This window comes from Caretta caretta, chromosome 12, assembly GCF_965140235.1.
Source record: "Caretta caretta isolate rCarCar2 chromosome 12, rCarCar1.hap1, whole genome shotgun sequence".
NCBI lineage: Eukaryota > Metazoa > Chordata > Testudines > Cheloniidae > Caretta > Caretta caretta.
In genome coordinates, this window is record NC_134217.1 from 23999368 (window position 1) to 24021468 (window position 22101).

Below are 22101 nucleotides of genomic sequence, written 5' to 3' on the forward strand. Positions count from 1 at the left end.
AGGTGCGAAATGATGGTCTGCCCTTGCTTTCACGGAGGGAGGGAGGGAACGGGGGCCTGACGATACGTACCCAGAACCACCCGCGACACTGTTTTAGCCCCATCAGAGTGCTCCATTGTGACTGCTCTGGACAGCACTCTCAGATGCCCGATTGTTTGCCGTTGCTCTGACGCCGGGAGGGGCGACTGAGGACACGGCTTACAGGGTTGGCTTCAGGGAGCTAAAATCAACAAAGGGGGTGGCTTTACACCTAGGAGTATTTCAGGCAGGACTTCACGGAGGGTTCCAATAAGAAATGGTGCACCTAAGTTATCGTTCTTATTGGAACAAGAAGGTTAGCCTGGCCTCTGATTGATACATGGCTAGATTTACCTCGCTGCACCTTCTCTGTGAGTGACTGCAGTGTGATCTAGAAGAATGAGTCCCCTAGACAGGGGATGGGGGGAAGCAAATGAGTACAAAACAAATCTGGTCTATTTCTTGTTTTGATCCACTCCATCTATCTTTTACATCTTTGGCTGGCAGCAGACGGTGCAGAAGGACTGCATGCCATCCACATCTCATGGCTGCTCGGCAGAAGATGGTACAGTACGACTGCTAGCAGTCCGTATCGCCTGCCCGCTCACCATAAGACGGTTCAATAGGACTGACTGCAGGACTAAAGAGAATGACCTGGTCAAGTCACTCCAAATTTAGTCCCTGCGCCCATGTCTGCCCAGGCGCTCCCAGCCGACGTGGCCAGGAGCACCTCGGACATGATGATGACGGCTACCAGTCGTACTGTACCGTCTGCTGCCACAAGGCAAGGGGTTGCTGCTACTGTGTAGCAATGCCGTACCGCGTCTGCCAGCACCCAGGAGACATAGGGTGACGGTTACCTGAGTGGGCTCCATGCTTGCCGTGGTATGGCGTCTGCACAGGTAACTCAGGAAAAAAGGTGCGAAACGATTGTCTGCCCTTGCTTTCACGGAGGGAGGGAGGGAACGGGGGCCTGACGATATGTACCCAGAACCACCCGCGACAATGTTTTAGCCCCATCAGGCATTGGGATCTCAACCCAGAATTCCAATGGGCAGCAGAGACTGCGGGAACTGTGGGATAGCTACCCAACAGTGCAACGCTCCGGAAGTCGACTCTAGCCTCGATACTGTGGAAGCACTCCGCCGAGTTAATGCACTTAATGCACTTAGAGCATTTTCTGTGGGGACACACACACTCGAATATATAAAACCGATTTCTAAAAAACCGACTTCTATAAATTCGACCTTATTCTGTAGTGTAGACATACCCTAAGGGTGCTACATACCTGATAGGATTGAGTCTGGAGTGATTTGCCCAAGGTCATACAGGAAGTCTGAGGCAGACTCAGGACTCTTGATTCCTGCTGCAGTTGGTTAAGCACCAAATAGCCTTCCCCACCCCCACTTTATAAAACAACCAAACCTAACCCCAAGTTAGATATCCTCACCCATTTTCTCATTTATGTATGTCTTTCCTTCTGTTTCTTTTTAAATATAGGGATAAAATATTCAAGTAATTTACAAAAACATCTATGCCTTGTTAAATTAACAATCCATGTCAGAGTTCTGAACCCAAACATTGTGCTATTGAATGAAAATTAGAATATGCAATGGGCCAGTGTAGCTCAGTTGTGCAAATGGAGTGAAACAGAACCATATACTTGAAACATGACTAAAACATTTTCATAAGAGCTTGGCTTCCATTTGGGCACCTAACTAAAACTGCCACATTTTCAAAGGTGTTCAGCCCCTGGCAGTTTCCGTTACTCAGGATAAATTAGGAGAATCGTCAGTGGAATCACACTTGTATAAAATTAGAATACCGTAAGTGACATTAAAATCAGGCCTGGACTGTATAAAACCGTAGGTTTGTATTACAGACCTGTACTATTGGTATCTGTACTGACTAAGTGGAAAGAAAGAAAGGCAGGCAGCCAGCTGGAGTATGTTATCCTGCATAACCATTCAAGGAACAGAAAAAATTCCATTGATATTATTCCCAGAAAATGAATAGTCTGTCTGAGCAGATGGTTTAACGCAGAGATGTGCTTGAACCAATGCATCGGTTCTGAACACCCCAAACTTTGGGAGTATTTGAAATCAGGATCTAATTTTGTCTCTTTCACTTCTTTTCTGTATCTGAGAACTCTCTTTTTAAAAATTAAAACTCTCAAGGCTTGTGATTTGGTTAGAAGAATAAACAGTTTTCCAGGAACTTACTATTGAAAAGTAAGGCTCTAGATTTTTCATGTTTCATGTTCAATATGGATCGCCTCCAGTTGCTGAGTGGCATACCCAGTCTCTGGGAAGCTGGTGAGTAAGTAAGACAGTTTTCTTCATCATTATATTCTCTTGGCAGATCCATGCAGGATTATTGATTGTATCTTTTTGGCAGATTCATGCAGGGCTGTTGATCCTATTTTGTGAGGTGTCTGCTCGCCTACATTTAAAGCCAGGTGATAAAGATCAGGGTAGGAGAGAGAAAAGCAATAAAGGGATACAATTGTTGACTCTTAAGTTATCTGTAATCATTAGAAATTGAGGAAGGTTATTGTAGCTAATGTGTATTTTTGATTAGCTTAAACCTTTAACAAAAGGGCTTTTTTTCTTGGTTGACAGCTGCTTGCAGTGGAAAACTGGAACAGCACACAGAGAGACGTGGAGTCATCTATAGTCCTTCCTGGCCACTAAACTATCCTCCAGCCATAAACTGCAGCTGGTACATCCAAGGAGATCACGGAGATATGATAACAATTAGGTATGATTTGTAGTGTTCTGTTGAGATGACAGATTGCTTTGCTGAAATGAATTATAAGAGCTTGTGTAATATGCTAATATGAAGTTATCTAAAAGAACTGTAAAAATTATAGAGCTTTTGTGCTAAGAAATTTGTGATTGATGCTTGGTGAAATATAATTGCAAGTCAGGAGGATCCTCTCATTTAAAAGATATCACGTAGTCTATTTAGGTATCTTAGGTAATGAGAGAGCTCCCCACCTACCAAATGGGAATCATAATACTTCCCTACCTCACAGCAGTACTGTAAGGATAAGTGCATTAAAAAAATTGTGAGGGACTCAATACTACAGTAATGGGGCTAAGGCACAGGGAAACTAGTTTGGTCACATCAGCTGAACAATCATTTTGCCCCTTTCTCTACATTTTAATGGGAATGGGGACATGAGACTTGGATTAGGGTAGGGTTTGAGTTTAAGGTTGAATGAATGTTAGGACTCATGTCTGAAGACAACAAAATCTTGAGTTTTTCCTCTGAGATATCTGCTTTAGTTAGCAGAAATCTTATGATGTCAGCGAGATATGATCCATTTTAGGGAAACTGGACAGCTCCCAATTTTGGATTACTGTAGAGGGGTGGTTTAGATCTGGGGACTAGGCTACAAAACTACTTCCCATCTTACATTCATTGTTGGGAGAGTTTGAATTTCAGGTTGTTATTCAGACTCATGTCTGATCTAAGGCCATTCTCAGTAGTCACATAAGGAGAAAAATCCACAGATGGCAGAACTGAGCATGGTATACATGATTTTCCTGTTTACTCAGAGGTCTGGTTAATAACCCCTTACAGATGTCCAGGCTAGCATCCACATTGTTAGCAATAATGTAAATTATATTGGTATGTGGCAGTGGGAAACTGACTCCTTTACCAAGCAGTAACTAAAGCAGAAACAGTGCTTAACATGGTCTGAAATAAGTTGGAGGGGTCTATTATAATCTGGGAGCAGCAGCTTTGGTAAGTCGGTGCTTAAAGTGAGTTGTTTGGCTCAATTTTATTTTTATTTATATATTTATTTGGTCTGCAACCCCTTGCAAGCGCTCCATTATTCCCCCCCCCCCCCCCCATTATAAATAAAGACACACACTTTAAGCACTGGGTATAAATACAGAAGGCCAGTTTTTCAAACAAGTCTTTTAAAATAGTCCGAAAGAATTTTCCAGCAACCTATTTGCATGCTTTCCCACCTACTATTTGCATAAGGAAATACACATTAGTGCAAAAACTATTATGCAATAAGTGATGATAATGCAGGCACGATCACCAATTTTATAGGTTCATTTTCTAAAGCCCATTTGAAAATTAGGCTCACAGAGGTGTTTAAGATTCTCACAACAAAACAAAGAAAGGGGGCCTTTTCTGTAATTATGTCACAAAGTCATTTTGTATGTAACTGATGGTTCAACATGTCATCACTGCTCCATTAAATTAACATTCAGCAAAGCAAGTATTTCCTGTTATTTAGCACTTCCGAAAATAAGCAATTACCATTAAAGAGTTAGCATTGATGACATAATTTCAGCCCTTTCTGGGAAAGCACTCTTAATAAAAGAAGCGCACACACACACGAAAAGGATACTTTGAACTCTAATGTTCACATACTGTGAAAATACTTTAGTTTTCTGTGCTAATCACAGTATCCACTTCAGACGAAGAACTGTTGGTTTTTTTTTTAAAGCCATTTTTTTGTTTTTAATACTCCTGTGTTTGACACCATCTGCTGAGTTGTAAGCTCAGCTGCCTAAAAGGACTGCAAACCTCTTCAACTGCAGATGCTCTACAATTAAAAAGAAGTCTGCTGTAGACGGAATAATAGAAGGGTTCCTTCTTCCATTGTTTGAAATAGGAACTAATTATAATAAACAAGCAAATGCATACCTGCCAGCATTTGAGATCCACAAGTAGGTATATACTTTCAAACTCCATTAAAATATACTGGACTAGGAGAGTGAGCTTGTAAACAGAGACTGTTGGAAAGTAGGAGGAAATGCACTAATGAAATTAGAACTTTGCTTTAGGTGTACAGATGGCAGAAGAATCTAAAGTAGGTTTATATGGAAGTGTTCATTAAAAAAATACTTGGCCAAATTCAATCCTGATGTAACTATTCACAACTCTGTTGCAGTCCACCTAGGCATTATTTAATGAAAATACTGTTGTTTGTATTTTGATAGCCCTCCCCTAGCAGCTTCCAGGCTGATTTGGGGCCCCCAAATAGTCAGTAACAAAGAATTTGAAGTAACGGGGGAAGGATGACTATGGAAATGGTAGTAATATGTTTCCATAAGTCAGACATGTGCAGAGCTATATGGTTTTGAGTTGTTGTTTTTATGTAAAGAGCTAGCAGTGTTTGGTTTTTGTCACTAGAGTAATCAGATGGGATTTAAACACACAGGGCCAATGTCTGCCCTAAGATTCACATGTACAAGTTTCATTGAGGACAATGGGAGCCTTGTGTGTATGTCCAAGGGAACAGTTTGGTTCACTGGTGACAGATGGGTTAAGACGTTTTGTTTAAATAGCTGCTCTTCTGACTTAAAGTGACTCATATGAATATTACTTTGCATCTTGTGCACAACATTTCATTTTAAGATCTCTAAGCACTTTACAACTATTAATGCATACAGTAAGCTAGAAGGCTTGCAGTATTATCCCCATTGTACGTATGAGGAGACTGAGAAATAGGCAGGGTAAGTGACTTGCTCAGAGTCACATAGCATGGCCATAGCAAAGTGGAGAATAGAATCCAGGTGTTCAGATTTCATTGCTTTAACCACCAGACATGCTCCTTCCCTAACATTCTCAATAAAAGGTGTGGAAGGGGCAAACTGACGTTGTCACTTTTCTTGATTCAATAAGTTTTTTGGATTTTAGAAAAAAAAATCCTGTGTGCTGTATTAAACTAGCTGTATTTCCTTTTATCTTCAGTTCTGACTGCCAGCAAGAGCAGCATTACAACATAGGATAGTTGGGGTACACCAAGAATCACTAACGGATGAAATTACAGTTGCAAGTAGTTATGGTAAACAAAATCATTGCAGTCTGGGCCAGTTTATTCTAAACCTGTTATTCAGCAGCTTCCAATAAAACAGTGCCCTGTTCTACATATGGATGAAGGAGATTGTCTCCCAAGGGCATTCCCCTTGAACACTTTGTTTTAATATTTTCCTCTCATATGTTTGTATTGATTTTCCTCAGCTGCTTACCTTTTCATGATTTCCCTTTTCCCTTCCATAGTTTATTTTTCAGACTCAGCAGAGACAGGTTCAACAGTCAGAAAATATGTTTGCTTTTTAAGCTGCAGGCAAGAGCAGCTGGCCTTCAAGAATCTCTACAATCTGCATTTAGGATAACAAATTACTACTTGTAACCACTATCCTTAGTATTTTAAGCTTAGATGGCATTTTTGTTTTATTTGCTAGGTAATCTGCTTTGATCTGTTTGCTATCCCTTAAAATTCATCTTTTGTAGTTCATAAATTTGTTTTTGTTTTTGTCTAAAACCCAGTGTGTGGAATTCATAACTGGGGAGCAAAAAGCTATTGCATATCTCTCGCCACATTGAGGGAGGGATGAATGTCATGAGTTTATGCTGTATAGTTCTCTGTGCAGCGCAAGATGGTATAATTTTGGGTTTATCCTCTAGAGGGGGTGTGCGCTTGAGTACTGGGCAATTCCTTAGCTGAGCCTTCTTATGCAGAGCTGATTTCAGTGTCTCTGTGTTTCTGCAGCCGGGTGTGTCCCTACCTGTGTGCTGGTGAAAGTGTGAGACTGGGAGTGGGTCTGCAGCTTGTCACATCATTACAGGGTGAAAGGGAGCCCAGGCTGGTGGGTCAGACAGGCTCAGTGGTACTCCAGTTGCAGGTGATACCCCGGAAGGAGGGGGGGCGGAACCTGTCACACCCTCCTTAACCATTTTGGAGTGCATATCTTTTATCTGGTTTTGCTTTAGTAGTACAAGTCATCTGGCTTGTGAAAATTCAGCAAAGGTTCTTTTGAAATTCCTATTCAGGCCATCACAGTACAGGAAGCAGCTTTTAAAACTAGGGCCTGTTCCTGCAAACCCTTACTAATCTGAGGTTTCAGAGTAGCAGCCGTGTTAGTCTGTATCCGCAAAAAGAAAAGGAGGACTTGTGGCACCTTAGAGACTAACAAATTTATTTGAGCATAAGCTTTCGTGAGCTACAGCTCACTTCATCAGATGCATTCAGTGGAAAATACAGTGGGGAGATTTATATACATAAAGAACATGAAACAATGGGTGTTACCATACACACTGTAATGAGAGTGAACAGGTAAGGTGAGCTATTACCAGCAGGAGAGTGGGGGGAAAAAGCCTTTTATTGTGATAATCAAGGTGGACCATTTCCAGCAGTTGACAAGAACATCTGAGGAACAGTTGGGGGGGGGAATAAATATGGGGAAATAGTTTTACTTTGTGTAATGACCCATCCACTCCCAATCTTTATTTGAACTCTAGGGTACAGATGTGGTGACCTGCATGAAAAACCCTCTCAGCTTATTTTTACCAGCTTAGGTTAAAACTTCCCCAAGGTACAAACTATTTTACCTTTTGTCCCTGGACTTTATTGCTGCCACCACCAAGCGTCTAACAAATATAACAGGGAAAGAGCCCACTTGGAAACGTCATTCCCCAAAAAATCCCCCCAAGCCTTACACCCCCTTTCCTGGGGAAGGCTTGATAAAAATCCTCACCAATTTGAATAGTGAACACCTTGGATCTTAAGAACAATGAAAAAGCAATCAGGTTCTTAAAAGAAGAATTTTAATTAAAGAAAAAGTAAAAGAATCACCTCTGTAAAATCAGGATGGTAAATACCTTACAGGGTAATCAGATTCAAAACATAGAGAATCCCTCTAGGCAAAACCTTAAGTTACAAAAAGACACAAAAACAGGAATATACATTACGTTACAGTGTGTATGGTAACACCCATTGTTTCATGCTCTCTATGTATATAAATCTTCCCACTGTATTTTCCACTGAATGCATCCGATGAAGTGAGCTATAGCTCACGAAAGCTTACGCTCAAATAAATTTGTTAGTCCATAAGGTGCCACGAGTACTCCTTTTCTTTTTACTAATCTGAGTAATCCATGAAAAGCAATGGGAGTGCTTCCTGTCATCCACGTGAGGCAGGTAAATGTTATCCTCATTTTGTAAGAGGGGGGCAAATTCTAGGAGAGGTTTAAGGCATGATTTTCCAGAGGTGCTGAACACCCACCATTCCCATTGCCTTCAGTTGGAATTGCAGATGTTATCCTGAGCCTTGACAGGCAGGCTGTTTGTGTCTTACTTGAGGTTACACAGCAAGTCGATTGTTGAACTGGGAAGAGACAAGACTTCCTGAGTCCCAGGTCCTTGCTCTAAACAGTTAAACAGGATTTTTTTTAATGAGCCAATTAAGCCATCAGCTGTGTTCACAATCTGCCCTTGCTGAGAGAGTTTGCCAAATAGGAGTGACTTCTCTTGCTTAATTGGCTGTTCTGTTTTATATTGAGCCAGTGCTTTGCTGATCTATCCATAATATTTATTCTGGATTTTTAATGGATTTTCTGGGCCAAGTTAGGTACTTAACTTTTTCTCTCTTCTTTTATCACAATGGTTGGACCTTTTGTGTGTTACTGTCCCATGTTCATTTTTGTGCTGAACCCAGTCTTTGTTTTTCTTTCCAAGTTTTAAGAGTTTGGGTTTTTAATATTTTTATTGTGTAGTTGTTCACACCTAAATCACTTCCAAAGGGGTGTAGAGGATTCTTTATACATAATATTGTATAACTAAATTTTGGCTGTACACTGCTGCTTTAAGTCCAAGCAGTAAAAGAGCTCAGCAGAGCCTTTGCTTCTTAGACAGCATGTTTTTTTTAACTTACAGCAGTTGCAATGAATGTTGATGTTAAGCTGGTTTAATGCAGTTATTTGCAGTGACGTGTGGATATTAGAAAGTCATTGGGAAAATGTCATTATTGGCCATTTCTTCCTTTTTGGAGCAATTTTGCAGACAGTATACATTATACTGTCAATTCTGTAATTTACAGTAAGCTCACTCGATCCCTGCTGTGTATCAAAGTAGTATTTAGTGATGTGATATATTGGTGAAAAGAAACATGTGCTTTACCTATTTCTTGCAGAATTCTAGGAAAGCAGAGTTACAGCTGTCTTTCCATCAAGTCACATTAGAATTTTTTTGGTCCTCAAAAATTGAATGTCCCCAGTGTCATTTAGTGGGATATTTTTAATAGGTAGAACCTTGTAGTTTATTTAGAATTGATTATAAAAGTTCAGCAATAAAAACAGACATTTCAGAAGGAAAGGCCAAATTTCACACTGTCATGCCCATCCCTCCATGCCTTTCTTGATTTCGTTGGGGATGTATCACTGTTAATGAGGAGAGTTGGAGGCCCAAGTCATTTAAAAAAGATAACTTGCTTTGAAATAGAGAGTAACTTTTAACCTTTTTATTAATTAACCAGAAAAAATAAGAAGTGATTTATTGGCTCAGTTGAAGGCTGCAAACTCTCTCAGGGGCTGTAAATTCATTAGCTTCCTTCATGTCCATTTCCTAAGAATGTATGAAATGAATCTGTGTTATGTGTACGCATTGGTGGTGTGAGCCTCTCCTCCCCTCTTCTATTTGTTATCATTAGCCATTCAACTGCCAGGCTGACCCTGCTGATAAAAGGATTACACTATAGGTTGAGAGAGTTCAGTTGAATCAAGTCTCTAGATTAGTAAATCTTATGGTTCATAGGTGGCAGGATTTTTAAAAAAAAATGGACTCTGGTAGCAGCACAAGATCACATTACCGGTGGTGAAAGATTGGAAATTGTGGAGGTCTGGCAAATTAATGTGGCAGAAACTTCCCATGCAAAGATTCTTGCCTTTGTGATCGGCTTTCTAAGTAGTAAACCGATTATGATCTGTACACAAAATCTAATATTTAGTTGCAAAGTACAACTCGGTACTAGTTCACACACATCAGCTTTGTTGGTCTCAACTCAATCGACAATTAAATTAGGTAGTGCAAAACTTATTTCTGTCCCAGCATGCAGACAGTTGAACTTGTCAGGAAGCTTAAGGGGAAACTATTTTTGGAGTGCAAACCCTCCATTCTCAGCAATATCCCTTTAAGGAATGACACATTTTACAGTTTGCAGGAGACTGTTCAAGGCTGAAAATTACTTTCCTTTTACCTCTTTTTATTGCCAGCACAGGTACGAGTTAGACCCTTGTTACTATATCTCTTGTTTATATGATTTAGTAATAAACTAAACCCAAAATTTACATGTCCTGTGGCAGTTTAAAAAACTGTTTATTCCACAATATTTTTTCCAAACTGTAATTTGCTAGATGCTGATATTTGGGATATGAAGGTTTAGAAGGAAATTGCTGAAGGGAAGACTTAATACGTTCTGCATCTGACCTTTCCATATGCTAGAATGGCTGTTTCCAAGAGACATGCTTCTTCATGGCCCCTTTGAAAGGATAGTTGCTCACAAATACAATTCTGCCTCTGCACCAGTATACTTATCCTATGATTTAAGGGGAGGGATGGTCTTGTGGCTAAGTATGGGGCATGGAGTTGAAAGCCTAGGTTCTATCCTGCGGCTGCCTCTGACTGACTGTGTGGGATTGAGGAAGATCACTTAACCTCTCTGCATCTCATGTTCTCTGTCGAAAAATGAGGATAAAGATACTTCCCTAGCTCACAGAATTGTGATAATTAACTGAAAGACTTTTTATTAGTAATGCATCTTGAGATCCTCACATGGAAACCATCTTACAAGTATAAGGTGCTGTTAATTACAGGCCCTTGGTATATTGCAGAACTCTATCATCTGCAGAACATAGACTTATGGCAAGAGTAGGATAAGTTGACAGTGTAGGGTAACTCTAGTTCTGACTCTTCTGGGGGTTTTTTCTTTGTGCATACCTTAAACATAGTGTTGTTGAAATTTCTTCATTTTAAATTACTAGAATTAAATGTAAGGCAGGACTCAAGAAGGACAAATTTTGGGGATCATCAAGATTAATTAATCACATTACTGGAGAATTATAATTAATCATAGAAATTAGAGATAGAAAGGACCTAATAAGTGATCGGGTCCATCTCTCTCATGTTATGCAGGATTGTTCCCTTCAATATATTTTTCTAGTGAGTTTTTATCCCTTTATGACTGAGCCTCTGCTACCTCACTTGATGGATTGCTTCACAGGCTAACAGATATTCTTGTTGTTCATTCATAAATTTTCTCTTTGCTAGTTTCATCCCAATACTTCTACTTATAGGCAGTTTGCATCATTCTAAACAATTTCTTTCTTGCTTTTTCTTGTTTGCATATCCATCTTTCATCATCACTAAGAAAGCTCTGGAAGGACATACAGGACAGAAAGCATTTTAATTTACCTTTTGTGAATATTCTGCCTTCCCATCCTGGCAGTGAAAATCTCTGGCACTATCTGCTTTACTAAATCCATTGGTTACAAGGATTTAATAGTATCACTGGTATTGGAGAATGATGAGTTTTTGGGTTGTATCTTGCAAACTAGAGGGTGACAGAAAACATCACAGAAGGAAAGGATTTGAAAAAGGTGAATTAAGGCATTTCAGTGCTGATTTGTCCTCTGTCACTTAAGATAGTTCTGGGACACTGCACATATATTACTAGTCTTCTCTCTGTTTTCACTTCAGTTTCGTGCTTTTAACTCCCCTCTCTCTTTCCATTCTCTTGATGCCATGTCCTCTTTCTTGCTAATCATACATCTTTGTCATAGACCTTTTTTGGATATTGTGTATGCATAAAAAAAGAAGGATGATTGCAGTTTGAGATTCCTGGCTGGAGTGAATTCTTTCGTCTTCATGGCAGCTGCACTTCTCCTTGCCCCAAAGAAAATGATTTGGTTTACTTATAGTTTTCTGATATTGTGGAGTTAGGTTTCTGACATTAATTCCAGAAGGTCGTAGTCTACCATTTATCTTTTCATGGAGCTTCCTCTGATATCCATGAAAGTTTCTATGTAGAATGTGACCCATCTTTTTGGTAAGGCTTTCTCCATTTCTAAGAATTCTCAGTCTACAATGTTATGTGGTTGGGGTATTATGTTAAGTTTTAACATGCTAGCCTTGGGTAATCCCATTTCAGTATGCAACAGGGAAACAAAACATGGTTTTGGTATCTTGGGTGTGTTTTTTGTGACAGCGACACACACATTTTCTCTCAAGGGGATAGCCCCAGGGTCCTGGCCAACACTTCCTCTCTCAAGGAGGCAAAGTTGTATTGTCTAGGGCTGTTATGATTTTTGTGGAGTACTTACGTGATTCTGGAAAGAATGGATTAGAGGAACTGTTCTGCATTCCCTTTGCCTTTGCACAGGCCAAAGAGTTGGTTGTTTCCCCCTTCCCAATACCTTTGGGGTTCTTTACACAGCTCCCTATTGTTCTTTGCCCAAGAAGGGTTTTATTTATTCAGAGTTCTTAAGGCCAGAAGGAATCATTATGATCATCGAATCTGTCCTGAATAGCACAGGCTGTAACTTGTGGTTGACTAGAGTATTTCTTTTAGAAAGGCATCCAGTCTTGATTTAAAAACTTCAAGCGACTAAAAATCCATCATTTTACCCTGTCAGGGGGGTTCTTTTAGCCTGGTGTTCATGTAAATTGATTTGACAATAAGCTTTGTATATTATTGTGGGGTTTTTTGTATATGGGCCTTGAGCCTCTGGTGTGGGTGCATTTTCTAAATGGAAAAATGATGACAGCCATGGTTGCCTGCACAGTCACTGCACTGAGTGTGTAACTTATTCCTATGAGATATTTGGGATGTGAAAGGCTGTGTCCTTAAATCCAGATTTTATCCTCTTTCATTTGTGTTTTCTTTGCTCCTGGCAGTTTTAAGAACTTTGACTTGGAGGACTCTCAGAAATGTGCAGTAGACTGGCTGATGATTGGCCCCTCTTCCAAGAAGGAAGAGTACAGAGTATGTGGATCCTCCATACCACCCTCCTTTATCTCTGCACGGGATCATGTCTGGATATTTTTCCACTCAGACACATTGAGTTCGGGACAGGCTCAGGGATTTCGCCTTTCCTACATCAGAGGTAAAATCTCTGTACAGTTTTAATGAATTTTGTTGGACTCTTCAGAAATACTTTACCACCCTGACCCCAAATCCTGTGACAAAAGTGGCTTCTGTTGACCAAAGTCTTTTGTAAATGCTGATGAGTCATTAGAAGCTTGTATATTTTCACCATTTGGCTTTATTAGAGAATTCTTCTGGTGGAGAGCTGGACCAAGAGTCAATGGCTGCACACTGGGATAAAATATTAGAACTAACACATGGCATCAGATGTTTCTAAAAGTTTTAATATTTTTTTTCTCCCTACAGGAAAAATAGGCCAGACTATTTGCCAGTCTGATGAATTCCATTGTGTAAACGGCAAGTGCATTCCCAACACTTGGAAGTGTAATTCCATGGATGAGTGTGGGGATAACTCGGATGAGAGAAACTGCACCATCCCTCCAACAGAGCCTCAGTCTAGCATTTGTCCCTCAGGAACATTCCAATGTAGCATAGCCCATTCCACCAAGTGCTTGATAAATGAGTTGAGATGTAATTCAGTTAAAGACTGTAGTGATGGTTCAGATGAAGCTAACTGCCCTGATCTTTCATGTGGCAAAAGACTGGGTAATTTTTATGGGTCTTTTGCTTCCCCAGACTTGTTCCGTGCAGATCACAGCCGGACAGACCTGCGCTGCACTTGGTATGTGGACACACAAGATAATCGGCATGTCCTCTTGCAGCTTGATTTACAGTTAGGGTACAATGACTATGTAAAGGTGTATGATGGCATTGGAGAGAGAGGTGATAAATTAATGCAAACTCTTTCATATCACAACAACAGGCACTTGGTGAGTGTGGAGTCCTCAAAGGGTCAGCTCACCATTTCATATCATGCCAGATCAAAGAGTACTGGCCATGGATTCAATGCAACTTATCAGGTGAAAGGTTACTGCCTTCCGTGGGAACACCCTTGTGGAAGTGATGAGGAGTGTTTCACAGATAAGCAGCATTGTGATGGTTGGTGGCACTGCCCAAATGGCAAAGATGAAGAGAACTGTCCAGCTTGCCAGAAAAATGAATACCCATGCGAAGGAAACAGTGGACTGTGTTATTCAATACTTGACCGATGTAATAACCAAAAGAACTGTCCAGATGGCTCAGATGAAAAGAACTGCTTTACATGCCAGCCAGGAAACTTTCACTGTGGCACAAATCTGTGTATCTTTGAGACTTGGCGCTGTGATGGCCAAGAAGACTGCCAGGATGGAAGCGATGAACATAATTGTCTGGTTATAGTGCCCAGAAAAGTCATCACAGCTGCTCTGATTGGGAGTCTTGTGTGTGGCTTGCTGTTGGTGATAGCACTGGGTTGTGCATTTAAACTCTACTCACTAAGGACCAGGGAATACAGGTGAAAATCTTGTATGTTCATAATGTCCTAACTTTACTAGGTGAGCCTTTCTTTCAGTCACTTTAGGGGAAAGAATAAAATATCCATTCAAGTGAATTTTGAAACACACAGTAAAACTAAGCCAGGATCCAATGAAACTGATGGGATTTAAAAAATGGTCACTGTGCTGTTTTTTCGCAGTGAGAGCTAATGGCCTACATTTTGGCAAGTAGCTATTTGACTGTCTCTTCCTCTATATTTACTGAGTAATATGCCGGTATCCTATACAGTTGGTTCTTTTGCATCTCTCAGCATCCTAGTGAAGAGAAGGGTTACAGTGGAGTTACCTTTACTTCTGTTGTTATGAAAACATCTATTTTAATGTAGTACTGCCCTGCTGGCTGATGACACTAGCCCTGAGGGAACTGGGAGAGAAGACTCTGTTTTTAGAAATGTCTGTCTGTGTAATTTTTGTGGGTTCCTTCCCCATTTTACTCTGGTTCTGTTGGTTTCAGAGCATTTGAAACCCAGATGACTCGTCTTGAGGCAGAGTTTGTACGACGTGAGGCTCCACCTTCCTATGGGCAGCTCATTGCACAAGGACTTATCCCGCCAGTTGAAGATTTCCCTGTTTACAATGCATCGCAAGTAAATGGTTTCATTCTACATTCAAACTATCAAAAATTGGATAGACTGAATGAATCTGAAGCAACAGTAACAATGAAATCACTTTAATTTATGGAAATGCTCTTGTAACAACATGTATTTGACTTCCTCTGTACTGAAGAATTGCAGTTATACATTTTTGTGATCAAGCTAAGTTTTCTAGTTAGATGGGGACTCATCAGTATGTTGAAAGCTAAATGGATAAAAAAAGTTTTACATCAAAATAGCAATAAATAGACAAATTATCAAACTAAAACAGAAAGGAGACCAGCATTTCAATCTGAAAGTATAAAGGACTTTCTTTTGCATAGAAAATACAATAAGGAGTGTGGGCATTTGTCTTCTGAAAAATTCTGGAGTTATTTTTAGTAACAAATGCAAAGTTTATTAACAAAAAGTTCTGTTGTATTTTTGTACTCTCCCATATCTGCCTTTCTCTCTCTCCGTCAAATGCATTTCACTCCCTATTGTGATAACTTCATGACCTGACACAGCACTTGTAATTATGTAAGCAGAGGGGAGGTTTGAGGCATCAACTGTTATCAAGTTCTCCTGTCATTGCCTGTGAGACAGGATTCAGTGGACCAATAGTGTGGTCCAGTATGGCAAATCCTGCATCTAACCATGCTGAGTTGATTGCTGGGGTCAGAGGGGGGGTTGTTAAATGCAAATGGTGAGAAAAATTTCTGGAGGAAAGAAGTTTGATGCAGACTGAGCAGTCTTTGGCTTGATTTTTAAGCAGGAGTTTAAGCTTAAACTATAACCTTTCCATCTGAGTAGCATTCTTAAGAGTCAGATGGAGAATTTAATGGGCAGGACAGTCTTAGATATTTGATAGTGTTCTCCAATGGAAACATCAAGAAATTACAGTTTCTTGGTTCTGTTTTATAGGCATCTGTGCTGCAGAACATCCGAACAGCAATGAGGAGACAGATGAGACGTCACTCATCGAGACGAAATTCATCTCGGAGGCGCTTGGGCAGACTCTGGAACAGACTGTTCCACAGGCCACGAGTGAGAGGGCAGATCCCACTCTTAACACCTGCGCACACTTCCCAAACAACACTGGGTGATGGAATTATCAATCACACAGAAGGGAATATCCAGAATCCCTCACCTTCCCCTGAGGGACCTAATTCAGAGGCAGAGACTTATGGCCAGGCTAGAGGGCTCCAAGAAGCTGGAAATAGCATTTTGCAGCCAGAGACTGAAGCCACAGAGCCATCACCCTCTAGTGTTTTATGTAATACTTGCACGGCTGCACAGGCAGAGCCTGAGACTGGACACAGTGACAAATCTTCAGGGGCTGAGGAGACCTCCAGCACTGAGCTTAAACAAACCAAGAGGGTGGATTCAGGAAAAGCTTTCAGAGACCCTTTGTCTGAAAGTGTTACAGAAACACTCCATGGAGGATCGGTGTCCAGAAGGACTGTCGCAGAGAACAGTAATTTAAACAGGAGTCATCCGCTGAGTGAAGAGCCACGTAGATTACCCTTAAAAAAGTGGGAGTCCAATTACTCAGACCGCCCTATGAATGTTTGTATTCAGGTGGATGGAGAGCAGCGATGTTGCCCTCATTCCTATCGGGAAGAACCTTTGGGTATTCATGCGGCTTGTTGCCATTCTGTGGAAGTGCCAATGCTAGAGTCCTCTACTCCCCTCTCAGAAATCAATCCCAGTGATGATGAATCATTACTAGTTTGCTAATGACGTTTTGTTTTGGCCCTGTAGATTTTGTAACTTTAAAATGTACATTGCAGTGCGCACTGATTATAACCGACACATCCGTGCTTTCAGCGTAGTCTGTTAGAACCAATGTGCATTTATCCCAGAGGCAGTAGAATACCTATGACAAGACTGTGGGACAAATTTTGTCTTTGTTGATATGCCTGAAACTCAAGTGGGGTAAAAATGGGCCAATGTTTGTATTCAGGGGCCAAGAGTGAGTGAGAATCTATTGTCACAATTTGTGAGTATTTCCATGCTCCTTTGTTTCTTCTGTGCATTTATTCACTTTCACTTTGCAATCAGGGAATTTTAGTTTGTTTAGTTTAAAGTCACTTACTATTGACATTAATGTGCTAGAGAGAAATCAGTTGGCAGTCTGTGTAGGCGTCAGTCACAGGGAATTACAACTGTCGGTATTCAGCTAGAGAAATCAAATTGTTGTCTTTTTAGATTATTGGTTTTAATTAAAAAATGTTTACAGAGCCCCACAATACATTTAGCAGAAAGTCAAATCCCTATGGCTCCTCTTCCTCTTTTGTGAAAATTACCACCTTTTTCTCCATTCCCTTCAGAAGTGTATTGTTGGCCATAGATATCCAAAAGCATCCATTGCAACCAAAGTTTGTGTATTCTGCATACAGAGAAGAATCAGGTTTTTTATCTGCCATAACTTTGTAATAACAAATTAGCCATGTAAACGATAAACTGGAGTGCATTGAGCCCCATTTGCAGCAACACATTTATATTATCATATATTTTACCATATTCACAATGGTTTTGTTAAGTTTGAATTTTTTTTTTCTTCTCTTTTTTTAAGCTCTTAGTATCATGCCATTTTAGGGCATGGTCTAGAGCAGTGGTGGGCAACCTGCGGCCTGTGGGTTGCATGCAACTCTTCAGGGTAATCCACTGGCAGGCCGTGAGACAGTTTGTTTACACTGACTGTCCGCGGGCACTGCCGCCGATAGCTCCCAGTGGCTGCGGTTCGCTGTTCCTGGACAATGAGAGCTGCAGGAAGCAGCACGGGCTGCAGGGACATGCTGGCCGCTGCTTCCTGCAGCTCCCATTGGCCAGGAACGGCGAACTGCGGCCACTGGGAGCTGCAGCCGGCCGTGCTTGCGGATGGTCAATGTAAACAAACTGTCTCGCGGCCTGCCAGCGGATTACCCTGACGGGCCGCAGGTTGCCCACCACTGGTCTAGAGAATTAATCAGTGCTTCCACTTTCTCATTAGCTACGGTGGGAGTTGCAGTTAGTGGATTTTTTAATGGTATGCTCATTCTTTTGTTGTTCTTTTAGATATATGCTAGTTGAAAAGATCTGTACCATTTTCAAAACTGAAAATGTGCAGACATCTAAGTAGTTTGGGTAGACCCCTGTGCCTTTTGCTTTTTAAAATTTAATTAAAAACAGCAAAGCTATTTAACTAGGAGATGTGGTGATGTTGCCTAGATAGGAGTGACTCACTACAGAACAACAAAAATTATCTGGTGAAATCTTGGCTCTGTTGAAGTGAATGGGAGCTCTGCTATTGAATCCAAAAGAGCCAGGATTTCACCCATGTTTTAATGTACCATTTCTACTTTAGTTTTCCTCTTCTGAAGAAGCACATAATTTTAAAAAATACAGTCAGCAATTTTTTTTAGACTGGAGAAAGTAAGTTCGTTGCCACTCCTTTATAGGGAAGCAGGTGCAGGATGGTGTGTCTCAGTACTCTGAGACCTGTCTACTACTGTAGGACAGCTTCCAGTTAGGAAGTGAATAGGAGCCTTAACTCCAGATTGTGCTGACACAGTTATTAATTGCTCTTCTATTAAAACTACACAAGATTTAACCTGAGCTGCACAATCCAAATAGTCTTTAACTCCTGCAGGTCACTTGAATGTGATGGGAGTTGAGACTGTGCAGTGAAGGGTGAATGAACACCTGAGTGTCAAGATGTTTGTCCTTTTAATGGGCTATATTCTGCCCTGGATCTTTTTACAGAACTCCCAGTGGGAGTCCCAGCCAAGAAATGAGGTCAGGGCTAGGCCCACTGTGCTTTTGGTTGGCTTTGCCAAATCATAATGTGAAAGAACAGCATTGATGTGCTTTATTTTTTCTCTGACACAAATTATTTTTATATTGTGTTTTCCAAACCAGGAAGAAACCGAAGATTCAAAATTGTAAGAGGATTAGGAGTAGGTAAGGGTTTTGGTCAAAGTGCATTCCAGTAAAGAATCATAGTTACATGAAGTAAAAAATAAAAATACTGTTTGGTCAGATATTTCCTTCCACATATTTCTGTGGTCAGAGGTCATTTAGCCAAACAAAAAGGTAGTTTTGAGACTATTTTACTTTCCTAGCCTTTGTAAGCATTTTAGGTTCCACCCCTAAAAGGTCATATACTGTAGTCATTAACCTGCCAGGGAGGTTTGTGTCCAAGGCTCCAGTTTTTAGTGTCTTTTTGTCTAAAAGTAATTTTAAGTACATAGAATTGTATTTATAAAATAGTAAACTTAGTTATAATTGGATGGAAGATTACATTTCAGGGTAAATACTTTACAAACAAAAAGAACCTTATAAATAAATGTATTTAATTCTGTTACAGAAACATATTTCTTTCTATAATAAAATCATTTTGATCCTACTAAGCCTTAAATTATATTATCACTATTGTAATGTTCTTCTGACAATTTAAGTTGAAATATGTACTTCAGAACATAATGATCTTTTGGTACAGCAGTGCACAACTAGTAATGCCATTCTTTAGCTTAAAATAGATGTAACTTCAAATCATTTCTTAGTATCACTTTCATACATATTTTGCTTATGGGTGAAGATGCATTTTGATAACTAAATGGTAATTTAAATGAATCCATTTTTATTTCTAGTATAGTTAAACATCACAACTCCATTTACAAAGATCTAGGAAACTGAAAAATTGAAGCAGTAATGAGGTTTACAGATACCATCATCCAGGAAATATTCAGCTTCCTCTTTGTGGAAACGTATAGCCCTGCATAACTAAAATATACAGCCCTGTTGCTTTTTGAAAAGCACATAACTTTTTTGTAGTCTGCAATAAACTGTGATTTTTTTAAATCTAGTATATTGCTTCAAGTGAAGAATCCCTAACTTAAACATTTTGCAGGAGAAATGTGTTGTGTTCTGTAAGTACAAACAAGTTGTGCATTACGGTGTCACGGACTGGATAGAAGATATGAGATTTGCCTTACTATAGACCTACTATTTTCCCAGCTTTTAAAGATTTATTTAATTTTATTTAATTTTCCATGAAGAAACCTTTATTTTATTTGTTTTAATATAAATTGCATGTTCATAAAGGCTTAAAAATAGTTGGAAAAACTGTAACTGAGACAAAAATGTAAAGGAAAAATAAATAACCTTTTCTTTGTTCCTTTTGAGATGAGGGAAAATATCATGCTTCAGTGGCTACCTAAGCTCAAGTTACTAAGCCAATAAAATTGTTCAAATTCTTATTTTTATGTTAATCTCCTAGTGCACTTCTTGGGATCTTTGAAGTTTTTGAATGAAAGGGGGAAATATTTTAACATTTTAAAAAAAATCATGTCTGATGCATTTAACTCTCTTAACCATCTTAACCACCGTTCTTTAGCAAGAATGGTGCAAGCATTAAAGAGAAAACTGAATTCCAAATGCTGTTCGTCTCTCTTGTTTCTGTAAAACAGTGAGAGTCAGAGTGTCTGAACTTTCTGACATCTGTCAGTTTATACTACCGTCCTCTAAATGTAATTTTGTTGTGTAACTACCTTCTTGGGTGATTTTTGTTGACATCTCACCCTGCTGCAACATTTCGCTTATGTTTGTATTTATTCCATGAAAATTCTAAAACTTTACCATACGTTATCATGCATATGCCTGTTACCATATGTTGTTATGCATTTGAACATCTAGTGCCAAATTGTCAAAGGTACTTAAAAATCCACACTCACAATTCCATGTGCTACACACCATTTGCAAATCAAATATGCCTACATTTGCAGTTACCGTCTTTGCTCATCTATGCGCTTATTTTAGTGTACAAATACTACATGCGTTTGCATGTGTGTAGGTATGTAGAAGCCCTCAAATTTTTTATATCCACTCCTTTAGAGGCATATCTGAAAATTTGTCCTTAATTCTTTACTGCAGTGGTGTCAGTCACTCCTTTCAACTGGGTGAAAATGCATCGGTAGTACTATGTACAAACGGTTTTAAAAGGCATACATTTACCAAAAATAACCAACATTACCTCTGGCATAACTTGTTCTCGATCTTGTTCCATCTGAAAACAGCTTCTTTGGGCTCCTGAGCCTCTTCATTCTTCACAGCTACAGGGGACACTCACAATTGTTTTGGTTCCCTCTCTCCAGCTTTTGTTCAGTTTTTCACAGTGGAGTCCTTGGCTCTTCCCTGCCTGATTTTCAGTGGGACTCTCTCAAGCATTCTCGATGCTGGTCGGGACCAACTGCCCAGATTCAAATGCTGTCACTGTTGTGAGGGGAATTGGATGGATTCTGTTGGCATCAAGACTTTTCTACAGTCAGAAAGAGCGGGGTGAGCCGTGAGCATGACTTGTCCCCGAGTAAATCTTACGACTGTACAAATCGTTAAAAGTACACGACATGGTTTACGATAAAGTGCTGACACAGCTATAACTATAGTGGCGCCGGCAGTGAGATTGTAACTCTTGATGTGAGGCTGAAATTGAATATAGCCCTTACAATGGAAATGGAGTAATAAAAAACTCCTAAACACCACACACTCATAGTAAAACTCATGGACAGCCTCTGCAGCAGAATGGATGTGTAAAATGGCAAATTAAGGAACCATTGTTGATCCAAGAGTTTTGGTCTCCATGTGAATCAGGATTTTAATTTCTCAAGCAGCAGTTGATATTTTTAACCTGTGCAAATGTCAATATTTTATTTCAGGCTTTGTCCTCATGACCTCAGTTCCACAGGCAGCAAAAGTAATCATATCTATTGTTAACCTACCAAATTATATTAAACTGTCCTTCTCCCTCTCCCAGCCCTGGCTTTGGTGGTGTTGGCTGCAAGGATTAATGTCCAAAAGAAATTTGAAGGATGACATGAGTGAGTGGGACAGGCTTATTTTTAACTGCTATGTATTGTTATGCCTTTCATACCTTATTAGCCCTTCTCCTCTAAGTTTTCTTTCCTATTAGAGCTGTTTCCTTTCTTATGAGATTAGAATAAATGGAACTGTGGTAATTTAGCCTTTATTCCCTGTTCCTTCCATTGGCCCTTGAAAGGAGACACCTTCACCTTCCCTTGTCCCTGTTAGTGGCCAAAGTGCAGAAGGAACAATGCATGAACATTTGTTCTGTTAGCACCAGGAGCTGGTGGAGCTGTGAGATTGGTCACACTGCTGTAGTTGTTTCCTCCTGGTGAGCGTTGG

General features: G+C 40.0%; 1 protein-coding gene across 2 annotated transcripts in view; it reads left to right on the forward strand.

Annotated features, from left to right (window-relative positions):
- LRP3 (LDL receptor related protein 3) overlaps positions 1–20165 on the forward strand; it is a 38246-nt gene extending 18081 nt beyond the window's left edge. For both annotated transcript variants that reach the window (XM_048870769.2, XM_075118414.1), the window contains 5 exons: positions 2640–2778; positions 12722–12930; positions 13218–14304; positions 14799–14931; positions 15841–20165. In XM_048870769.2, the coding sequence (XP_048726726.1) occupies positions 2640–2778; positions 12722–12930; positions 13218–14304; positions 14799–14931; positions 15841–16656 (2384 nt within the window). In that variant the 3' untranslated portion in view covers positions 16657–20165. The remainder of the gene's footprint in view (positions 1–2639; positions 2779–12721; positions 12931–13217; positions 14305–14798; positions 14932–15840) is intronic.
- Positions 20166–22101: the final 1936 nt, after the last annotated feature.